At 36.2% G+C, this 12,390-nt stretch overlaps 1 protein-coding gene across 13 annotated transcripts in view; it reads left to right on the plus strand.

Annotated features, from left to right (window-relative positions):
• Nucleotides 1–12,390, plus strand: part of LOC145986393 (uncharacterized) — a 130,906-nt gene that overhangs the window by 61,829 nt on the left and 56,687 nt on the right. The window contains exon 6 of one of the 13 annotated variants that reach the window (XM_083120356.1): nucleotides 9,512–10,173. The exons of the other annotated variants lie outside the window; for them this stretch is intronic. Coding sequence (XP_082976482.1) covers nucleotides 9,512–9,783 — 272 coding nt within the window. The 3' untranslated portion in view covers nucleotides 9,784–10,173. Of the gene's footprint in view, nucleotides 1–9,511; nucleotides 10,174–12,390 lie in introns of those variants that run through there. 13 annotated transcript variants of the gene reach the window in all.

Here is a 12,390-nt window from a genome sequence, read left to right on the forward strand (position 1 = left end):
TATGCAGGGAATCACCAGGAAAGATCCATCACATATGTTGTGTGGCCCCATCCCAATATTAGAAAATAAATACTGTAAATAAAACATGAATTTTTAAAAATAAATCTTAAACTTTAAGGAAACTTTGGAATTTGGGTCTATCCTGCTAAGCCTCTGAAATTCGAAAGTTTCTCAAATTAATATTTTTTTAGGAAAGTTATTTTTTGTTGTTTTTTTTAAAAATAGTATTGGAACAGGGACCACATGGCATTGAAGGTTGGCCTTTTCTGGCAATTCCATCCAAATCTCAAGTGATTAGAATTCATAGAACTGCTCTAAGAACTGAATTTGCAGAAAATTTGAAGCAATACCAGGGTGGCTACTCACTGGGAATTTCTTGAATTCCGGGAATTGTGTGCGAGTTATTGGCTCCGAGAATTATGCGTGAATTCTATGGGAATTTTCCCTTATAGATGTGAAAAATTGCAACTTGTATCAATACAAATGAATTTGTACATTTACAAATGCCCTGAGGCAAGTTTTTCACAGTTTAGCATTTATTTTTATCAAGGAAGGTAAAGAAAATAAAGCTGCATGGAAATTAAAATATAATTCTCTCAATCCATTTAGTTTATTGTCCTTGCAGAACAATCTATCTAAGAGATTATTGCAAGATAAGATATCAGAAAGTTGATTAGTTAAATTTAAGTTGAAATTTTTATACAGTTAACAATTTTTCTTAGATTAGAGCATTCCGTAACATTTGTGACTACTGTTTGTAGATATATTGAGTCTGAGTATGTGAAATTGCAAATGTAAACTCCAAACCTTAAATTCAATATTTTAAATGTATATACCATTTAATTAAATTAGAATTTCTGGATACATTGGACCTTTTATATTATTAATATATTCGTGAGTGTGGGTGGTGAGAGGCATTAATACAAGGTCTGTCCCAAAAGTAATGAGACTATTTGTGGCAGGCTAGTCAGAAGGGTTGGGGGATGGATCTATTGGCAGGGTGGTTGGTGGGAATGTCAGGTATACAGTCTGATGCAACTCAGTTGCCTCTGAGCCGTTTCAGCGTTCGGATCGCCAGCAAAGTGAGAAGCTGTTTGAGTGTCGCGATAATATTTTGTGTCAAACCCGGTAAATCCTCTACCGACCTGCTTGAAATGTTAAGAGAAGCCTATGGGGATGAGACGTTCTTGACAGCACTAGTGTGAAGATGGCACAAGGTGTTCAAAGAAGGAAGAAGATGCGGAGGACGAACAACGCTCAGGATGCCCATCAACGTCCAGAACCATCCATCTCAAGTGAAGTCTGTTTTGGACTCCGACCGACGTTTTAGTGTGACTGTAATCGCAAAAAAGATGAGACTGCCAAAATCAGTTGTGCATCCTATCATTTGAGAAGATTTGAACATACGAAGAATTTATTCGAAACTGGTTTCTCCACCAGGACAACGTGCATCTCACTCATCGCTGCAAGTGAGTGAATTTCTGGCCACAAAAAATATGGAAACGATTCCCCACCCACCGTACATAACAGACCTGGCCCCGGCTTACTTCTTATCGTTCCCGAGGCTTAATTTGGCGTGAAAAGAAACAGTTTTGGGATGTTGGAAAAGGTCCAAGCAGCCGTGACGAGTGCTCTGCAAAGGCACTCCAGTTCAAGTCTTCCTGCGCTGCTATGAAGAGGGGCAGCAATGCTGGAACTTGCTGTATTGACGCTCAAGGATCTTACTTTGAAGAATATCAAGTGTATTTGAACGTAGTTTCAATAAAACTATTTTTCCAGAATAAGTCTCATTACTTTTGGGACAGACCTTGTACATAAGATTGAAACAGAAAACATCTGCATGGACCCTTAAATTTTTGGAAACCTGAAAACTGGGAATTATACTTGAATTTTATCATGGTCCTAGTGTGACCACCCTGAATACTTTTCGATAAGTGCCTTCATTTTTAATATTTTTGCCAAAAAGTTTTAAACTATTTCCAACACAACTTATAAGAGATTAAATTTAGGAGGGTTACATTTAGATTTTGGGGTTTGAAGAACTGGGAATGTAGGAGTGATATCTTTTGATATTATTACTGTTGAATTGTACAGTCTTGAATCTGGCCAATGAGAGTAATCGATCAAATCTTAGTACCCTTGGTCTTACGTGACAAGCTGTAAATTATATGATAGAAATCAGCACACTATACACATATTTAAAAGAACATAATATTTTTTATTACATTTCATATTTATATGTATATAAAGTATGAGACAAGTGACAGTCTCGTGACATACAGTGATAGTCGCCTTGAACAAGTGAAGAGTGACCGTGTGACCCAAGTAAATAGATGTAAAGAAAATCTTTATTAGGTTCTCGCAGAACTGAAGCGAGTGAGTAAAAAGAAACAAAAGTCCTTTCAACCTATGGTCACTTAGCCGGACCACTGTCGAAAAATTTTAATGTACAGTTTATTATCATAGGGACCTCCATAAGACTTTATAAACTAATGTGGTCGATTAATGGAACACCATAGTAACAGTTGGGCTGAAAAGTTCGTAGGCTGACTCATAGATGGCGTTACTAGAATTAAATCCATGTGATTTTTACTTAGTACTAACCTTCAAAAGATACGTGTATAAATTTCACAGCTGCCGGATAATTAGTTCGTGAGATATAGCATTGTGAGTGAAGCAGCTTTTGTTATTGTGAAAAAATGGATAAAAAAAGAATTTCATGTGTTAATAAAGCATTGCTTTTTGGCGAAAAAAAATACTGTTGAAGCCAAGGCTTGGCTTGATAAACATTATTCGGACTCTGCACCAGGAAAATCAACCGTTGAGAAGTGGTTTGCTAAATTTAAACAAGGCGAAATGAGCATCGAAGACGATGCACGCAGTGGACGCCCCAAAGAGGCTGTTACCGACGAAAACATCAAAAAAGTCCACAAAATAATTTTAAATGATCGTAAAGTGAAGTTGATCGAGATAGCTGAGACTTTAAAAATATCAAGAGATAGCTGAGACTTTAAAAATATCAAAGGAACGTGTTGGACATATTGTGCATGAATATTTGAACATGTGAAAGCTGTGTGCAAAATGGGTGCCGCGCGTGCTCACAATCGATCAAAAGCAACAACGTTTTGATGATTCGGAGCAATGTTTAGCGATATTCAACCATAATAAACACAAATTTTTCCATCGATATATTACAATGGATGAAACATGGCTCCATAACTATACACTCCAGAGTCCAATCGACAGTCAGCCGAGTGGACTGCACGTGATGAACCGAATCCAAAGCGTGGAAAGACGCAACAGTCGGAAAAAATATAAATATGCTGACCAAGGCAGTAATTTATTTTATTAAAAACATAAACTAAACGTAACGTTTCAACCTTCTAGCAAGGTCTTCATCAGACTCTGTATCAAGTACAAAAGAGTCTGATGAAGACCTTGCTAGAAGGTTGAAACGTTACGTTTAGTTTATGTTTTTAATAAAATAAATTACTGCCTTGGTCAGCATATTTATATTTTTTCATAATAATGGAAACAAGGCTTAATGGTGTTGCAACAGTCGGCTGGCAAGGTTATGGCATCAGTATTCTGGGATGCGCATGGTATTATATTCATCGATTACCTCAAAAAGGGCCAGACCATCAACAGCGATTATTACATAGCGTTGTTGGAGCGTTTAAAGGATGAAATCACGAAAAAACGGCCCCATTTGAAGAAGAAAAAAGTGCTGTTTCATCAAGACAATGCACCGTGTCACAAATCAATGAAAACGATGGCAAAATTATATGAATTAGATTACGAATTGCTTCCCCATCCACCATATTCTCCAGATCTGGCCCCTAGTGACTTTTTCCTGTTTGCAGACCTTAAAAGAATGCTCGCTGGAAAGAAATTTAGCACTGATGAAGAGGTAATCGCCGAAACTGAGGCCTATTTTGAGGCTAAAGAGAAATCGTACTATAAAAATGGCATCGAAAATTGTATGACCGCTATAATCGTTGTATCGCCCTCAAAGGCAACTATATTGAATAATGAAATCGAATTTTGTCAAAAAAATATTTTTTACTATGTTAGCCTACGAACTTTTCAGCCCAACTGGTATGTCTTACATGTTTATACTACCAAATATACATTTCACACTGTCTCTACAAGTTGACCGTTCCACACACTGACATACATGTTGATCCTTTTGAGAAGTTCACTGCCTCTGTAAAAGTTAATTAAAAGAAGGTTTTCCGAACACAGTGTTCAGAAATTTATCAAATGAAAATTTGCCTCGCACTGTTTTACATGTTGATCCTTTCGAGAAGTCCATCACACTCTGTTAATGCACCACAAAGTCCGCTGATATCTTTCTCATAGAGGGTTACTGTCCTTCCCTTATTGATCAGTTCAGCAGAAGGTCTGCGCCCCTTGAGGGTCTCTTCGGAAAGTTTTGGAATTCTATGCAGGTTTCACTGTTCTTTACATGGGCTGAAATTATCATTATTTATCCTCACACAACTTTACACTACGATGCACTAAATTTCCATCGGCCATGGTCGCTATCATGTCAGTATCGCTGGGAATTATGAGTTCCTGCTGTGTGTTGGTTCACCCCAACTTTTATTTAACATGCTTGTCACTGGACTGCGATGCAAGTTGCCCAAACGTCTGTGGTTTAAGTTTATAGGAGAGAAGATCCCCTGGTGAAGTCCTTCACATCTCTCAGCTGTCATGGGAATGCAATTTTGTTAGGTCTGTTTACATCTGTTACCATGGCCATGCTGGCCAGTCATGGGAACAATGCTTCTGTTGATCTTCAGTCGTCTCAGCAGATGTTTGAAGGGTGCAAATTTCCCGCAGGAACAAAGCTGTCGCAATGGTTGACTGTTGAACAGGCTGTTTCTAATTACTCAGGAGGAATTGCAATGACTGAAATTGAGGGACGGTCATAAACTTCTCATGCACATAAGTGCTACATACAATATTGCTTCATTCACTTTGGTTTGTGTGGCAACCTTCCATTTTTTTAAAATTTTTTTTGGTAGTTTCAAATTTTTCAAATTTAGATGAAATAATGGCTTAAGTTAGTTTCACCCATATGAGTTGGTATCTCTGATTCCACTTGCTGAAAGCTGCTTACCTTGAGTTTTAGCTGACATGTGTGGTACATTTGACTGTTTTTGCACACCATTAATGGATGATCCAGTATTGTTGATTCCACTTTGAGTTTCTGCTGAAACGTCTGTAGAGGGAAGAAACACTACCTCAGGAAGATGTCTGCCTAAAAGTGCACATTGCAACCACTTCACAACCCTTTGTGGCATTTTGTACTGTATCTAACCTCCCATCTGCCTTCATCTGCTTATCACATAAAATTACTTTAGTGGCATATTGAAGAAAAAGCTGTCTGAGGGCTATGCTCACACAACATACAGCAGTTAAGGTTTGTCCACATTCTCTAGTAATTTACTAACTGTTTTGATGCCAGATTCATAATATTACATATGCGATATGGTTGAAACTTAAATCTCTACATCACATATGGGTCAATCCATGTTAAGTTGACCAATGAAGAAACACTTTTCATTTTATAATTAATTTTGAAGTTTGGCTTAAATAAAAGGGCCACCTGAGGTAGGAACCTATGCAAAGTTGCAGATCAATATCTTTTGTATTTCCAAAATTACAGGGGTGCAAAATGTGTGATTTTGACTAGAGCTGAGCCGATATCGGTTAATATTTTTGCACCGATACTTCCAGATACCATTGTTTTTGAGTCGCTAGAGGCCCAGCCAAAACCAGTTGTTTCGTTCACCTTTTCCAACTTACCTTTGGTTTTGAAAAAAGAAAATTAAAAATAGTTGTGCATTAGTTAAATGAACCTGTACTCAAGTTTCCGGGGACAGCAAGTGCGTGATACAAAGATCTGTACGTAGATAAGACTGTCGGTAAAGTATCTTGCAAATGAAGCATGAAGCAAATGAAGCAACGTGAAATTATCCTCATAGGAGTTTGCTGCTTCTGTTTAGTTCTCTCCAAAGTCTGCCAGGCTTTGTTCGTACAGATGCGGTCTTGTGTAACAATAACCCCAATGAGGTCCTAAAAGCCAACGAGACACTTGTTGGTAATCCTTCCACTTTCTTTGGTGTTTGCGGATATCCCTCTCTTCAGTGACCTCCCACAGTCAAAAAGGTCATCGCTCATGATAGTGGTGGACTTGTCTTGGACATAGTACATAGCACTTTCCTGGAAATTCAAATACCTGGGCTAATCCCCCTTTTCCTTTCCAACTTTAGACTTTTGTTTGCCCCGACCTGGATAACTGTGTTTCAGCAGGCATGTTTCGGCACAAGGAATGCTGCAGGGAAATAATTTTCTTTGAACGACAGATGATGGCAGTTAGTTTCGGAAAGTGTAGTGATGGGTTTGGATTACCTCCCACGCCAAGCGATAGAACTATGAATTTAATTTTTCTTAGAAATCATTTGCTGAAAGTATATCGAAAGCAAAGTCACTTCGGAATATCACTGTACTGAACTCAATTGCCTGACATAGAAGCCAGAGACTGGTAAGTTTTCATTCTCCCCTTAAGTTTCATTTACTAATTTTTATTTTCTTTGTTAAAGGACAAAAAAGAGACAAGATTTGTTTTACATTACAGCTTTAATGTTAGTTTTAGACGTCGTGTCCAGAGCGGGTAAATCGCCAATTATTCTTATGTTCACTGATGATTGATTTAATGTCAGTTTGGGAAGAGTGATTGATCCTTTAGTTGTAGAGGAGGTTGAAGAGGCATGATCTCCTTTTTCAACATTGGGGAGAGGAGGATGCCGACCACACGATTGCCTTGCTTTTAGCTTCACTTAATATTTCTCTAATATTTGAAACATCTGACCGATTGTCACTTAAAAAGAAAAAAAAATGTTAAGTTGAGATGCATCGTTGCAAAAGAGCATCCATCGTTCATCGCCCCTCATCAAAAATGCATACGTATAAAATGTAATAATAAGTAACACACACACATGATATATATATATACAGGAAATAGGATCAGAAAAGGTGCCTCTTTTGTTTAAAAAAAAAAAGAAAAAAAGAAGGGCGGATAAATACAAATGATGGAGAAAGTAAAGACTTACACACGAAGAGAAATAATTCTATATTTCGGGATCTGAGTATTCTGTGCCTGTGCCTCTACTCCATGTGACGCTGATCTTTCTTCTACCTTGAAAATGCGACACAGATCGCAAAATATAGAATTATTTGTCTTCGTGTGTAAGTGTTTGTCCTCCGTAGTCGAGTGGGTTAAGGCGTAGGTTCGAATCCGGCTCTGGTCGGAATTTATTCGGCCTACGTATAGGGCCGGTGGCAACCCACCATCGTGAGGAAATTGGGAAGCTCCGAGTGAATGAGCGTAACCCGGTCAAGAAGACCTACAATAACGGCTGGGGGTTCGTCGGGCTGATCACCCGTCACCCCAATACTGGTCTAAGACCTCCACGCTATAACAGGTGACGGAGGAACAGTGTGGGAGGGAGACCAGCAGTCGGTAGGTAAGCCAAGGCCCTACAAAGGGCTGTAGCGCTGTGGGTTTAGTTTTTAGTGTAAGTGTTTACTTTCTCCCTCATCATTTGTATATATATATATATATATATATATATATATATATATGTATATATAATGTAATATAACCGTTGTTATTTTAAATTTGGAATTATACAAGTATCTGTATCGGTATCGGTGGAGATCGGTGAGAGTTTCGGCATCGGTTCAAAGTGGTATTGGCTCAGCCCTAATTTTGACCATTTTATAAACATCATCTTAACTTCAAATTGCAATGTTTCGGCAATCAGGACACCTATGGAAGTGATTGTTACAGTATTTGAACTGGCCTGAACTGTCGTATATTCACTATTACTCAATAACAGCACAGAATTTTAAAATGGAATGCCTATGCAATCTGGAGTTAAGATAAGGCATACTTAGTTCCTTTCTGGAAACTTCCTGCATTCCAGGTTTCTTGATTCAAGATACAAAGTTTCCTTGCATTTATAAGCAGAACAATTGAAGTCACCAAAAGCAGTGACCTACAGATCGAAATTCGCACCAGACCAAAGATTACATTCTGCAACTTGCTACCATGGGTTTAGAAGCCTGATTGGAGAACTCATACTCCATATCCTATGTGTATATTCTCACCCGGACACTTCTTGGTTGTAATGAACAAATTGACTTCCAATGGGATTGTTACAACCAAGAAATGCCCATGACTGTACACAACGAATTTGCTGTCAGGTTTTATTTGTATTGTACAGTCATGGATACTTCTGCATTGTAACGATTCCATTGAAAATTAATGGAAGTGTCCGTGACTGTACATGTTGCACAGTCTTGCCGTACTCCATAAAGGGAATACTGTATAGACATCAACACTTCATGTTTGAAGGAATACAGTAGGTTGTTGTGCTATGATATTAAAAACATTGAACACTTTATCAAGGGTCTGGTTCTGGAAGTGAATATGGCTGACTGACTCTCTTCTTATCTTCAGCTGTTAGTTTCTCCTAGGCTATCATTACAGTAACACTTATATTGCATATGCGTATACTGAAAGGACCCAATACTGTATATACAAATTGATACCTACACCAGTTCATTAAGATTCAGAGTGATACACAATGCTAGGTCATAATTTACTTTTGTGATGCTTTTAATCCTTAAAGGATTATGTTGAAATACAGGGAGAGGGAAGAGCACTCACCAACTGCACTAACACTAGCACTTAAGTGACTGTCAACTTACTATTGTGGTTTACATAGTCCATTGCTATATCAGTTGCCTGTTGCAGCAATTAATGTCGATTGTAAATTTTTATCCTACATTTCCATAGAGTAACTTATTTTCTTTGCATTAGGGTCTTGCTAAAGTTTGATAATGAAAGAAATTTAGTATTTGAATTATCGTGCATAAGGGTTCAGAGATTAGCAGTATATTACCCGAATAACTGAAATGATCATGCATCTTGATACTAGCATGTACCATAAAGATTACATGAAAAATAAACTTTAGTATTATTTTGCTCAAAGAAGTAAAATAACTAGATTACAAAACTTCAAAGGAACTAAATCTCAGAACCCTTAAGCAAGAACTTAAAATTGAAAATTTACTAAACCTGTAGGAACCTGCAAATAGAAAGTCTCCTTGATCTGCATATATTATGAAATATGTGTGCAGCTAGTTTCCACATGAATGATATTTGGATCGCCCTCCCAAAATACACAAGACAAACGTATCCAACATGGAAAATTATTGTTCTTAAAATTACAATGATTTCCTTGAACATTACATTAGTTCTCAACTGTTGTATTCCATTCTTTATCTTGGTTTTGTTTCTTTATTGAATGCTGTTGTTTTCTTTATGTGTTAAAAGTAGTGTTTTTGTGGTGTAAGTAGTCAAAACTAGAAGAAAGAAGTTGTTGATGTATAATCAGGCACAGTTAGTACCAACCCCCTTTGTATCTCCTTGCAGAGGGACAACCCAGTGACATTCCGTACTGCACACTGTGCCGGAAGACATTCACTCGTGTTTGGTCTCTTCATCGTCACGTATCAGACACCCACTTTAATTTCATGAGAAGTTATATGTGTGATATATGCCACAGGGTGTACAGATCTCAAAACAGCCTAATCAGTCACAAGTCACAATATCACAGAATCACAAATCGTGTGAAGGAGGCACTCAAAGAAATCCATGAGGAGAAGTGGAGTAATGTGATGTCCACACCAGATTCTGTGCAGTAGTATGTGCCCGATGTCAACACCAGGTTTTGTATACATGGAACTCGTTAGTGTGGTTTCATATTTTGCTGGATGTTGATGTATGTGGAAGATTAAACATAATAGTAGCATCTATTAAAAAGAAATAAAAGAGCAAGCAAATTCATTTTAAAAATATGTAGGTGTTAATGTGACTAGCACATGTAAATGAAGTTGCAAAATTAGCTGTGTGATTGAGAGCTTCCTTAAAAATGCATGTTTGCATGTATGATTGGTGAATGTGTAGTTTTCTTTCTAACCACAGCAGTTGAGAACTCTGTATGTAGTGAATTTTCTTGTGTAAGCTACAAGTAATAATCACCATGTATAATTTCATGTAACTAAGATGTTCAAAGCTTCTGAAATAAAATAAAAATTCTAGAAATGAAACTTGCTTTTTGTAGTCCTGATAATATAACTGTATAATGAAAAGTGGCATACTTTGACAGCAAAGGTATCATGCATCCTCTTAGCTGCTTTAACATCTATTTTCGAGAGTCTACTGAATAGAGATGAAATTTATTGGGAAAGTAAAAATCAGAAAATGTTTCATTGCAACTGAATACTGCAGAGTACTTAAAACAAACTTTGCAGAACATTTTTCTAATTAATATGTATGGTTTAAGCAAAGTATTGAAAGAACACACACATCTTTCCTTATCTCAACAATCCATCACACAAATATTTTTGAAAATTTCGACTTTAAAAGTGATTTGCGTGAACTAAACTTATGTTCATCAAGAGTTGAATAGCTGCTACAGAAAATTCAAATCTATGTTGAATATTGCTATCATAGTTTTGATCATGTATTGGTAGTTATGATACTTAATTGAATGGTCTGAGCTGTGACCATTCTCTTACTAAGGAGATGGAATTCTTTACTTCTGATATTGCAAGATATAAGGCATTTGATAGGAATCTAATAACTATGAAAGGTTCGCATTTTTTAGTATAATTTTTGCATGTGAAAGAGTAAGATATTACAGAACGGGTTTCCAAACTTTTTAGTTTCACGGTGCCCTTAGTGTTTCAAGATTTTTCCACCGTGTCCAAGTCAGAATGTAAGCCTATCTAACACTTGCAACGCTCTGTTAGTGTGGGTAAGTTTCTTGCCTTAAGTTAAAGAAATAAACATATTTTAAATTCAGAAACATTTTACATGTAGAAAGTACTAAATAAGCACATATTTGTCATTTCAGTGAAAATATTGGAACATTTTGCGGCGCACACTTTGGAAAACACTGTTATAGAATGAAAGGCTTAAATACCTGCACAAGAAGATTGAAATACAGTTTAATCTTTTGACACAGTGTATTGCACATTCAGAAAAACTGTGTCCTGCTGATATAACTTTTAATTTCAATCAATGTGGGTGGACAAATTACTGAAATTTGTGTACATCAGGTTAAATAATTAATGTTCTTAGTAAACCACCAACAATAGTTTCCTTCCATTGAAACTCTCAAGTTTTCATGATTATCAAGCCAAAGTATTTGTAAAGTAAAAATCCGTCTTCAATATGCTTTTGAATATTGTATGCTAATCGATACCTCTAACAGCAAAACTACTACTTGTGCATTCTTCAGTATTTATTCATTCCGTACACAAACATTTACCGTATATTTTTCTGTGACTGTATTGAACAGGTTTGCTTTCAATAGAAATGGACAAGGATTTACATGGGAACATTACTGCATAAACATACACACACACTGTTGTTTAACATGAAAAATAAAAGTGAAGCATGGATATTAACAACAGTTTCAGGTCATATTTTTTTTTTTTTGTTCAATGTTATTGGATATTCCATTTGTTGAAGCTGTTTATGACTACAAATACTTTTTGCTAATTATTTCAAAGATTTGAAATAACATTATATCAGTTTATTTACCGAAAGAAAGAAGAATTTAATGAAATAATTGTCCCAAATTTTTAAAAATGAACTATTCTTATTCACATGCCTATATGTACATCATTGAGAGTGTGCATGCATGTTTTCATTTCTCGGTCTCATAAAACATGTGCATAACAGCAAACTACTTCAAATCTTTGCAAATGATTCATGTAGCCACATCCATCTTCTAATTAGTTTTTAGTAATGGTAATTCAACTTCCTATATTATTTTCTCTTAAGAAAGATGTATTTGTAGTATGTCGAAATGTTGAGCATATTAAAGAATTTTAGCCAGCCAAGAAGCAAAATTTATTTTTAAAATAATTATATCAAAGTACTTAATTTTTAAATTTATTGTTGCTACTGAGAAATGGAGGTCTTGCAACGCTTTAACACTTAACGCATCTCGTGAAGATTTACTTCATTTACATTTTACAAGTTGCTAGATGTATTGTGAAGCTGAAAATTAGAATTCTAAGATCAACAGTATTAAACTTTTACATTCAACAAGTTGCAGCAACAGTTCACTTTATACTTAAGGTGTAATCAGATATTACACATGATTAATCAGTTTTTACTCTATTTGAATCACATATGTTTAGTGTGTCAATAATATGGTTTACCAAAGTTTTATTAGAAATCAGTAGAACTGGTGAAGAATTCAAGAATACTTTATTACAATTATTGTTTTGTGTACT

This window comes from Lepisma saccharinum, chromosome 4 (assembly GCF_977018435.1).
Source record: "Lepisma saccharinum chromosome 4, izLepSacc3.1, whole genome shotgun sequence".
Taxonomy (NCBI): Eukaryota; Metazoa; Arthropoda; class Insecta; order Zygentoma; family Lepismatidae; genus Lepisma; species Lepisma saccharinum.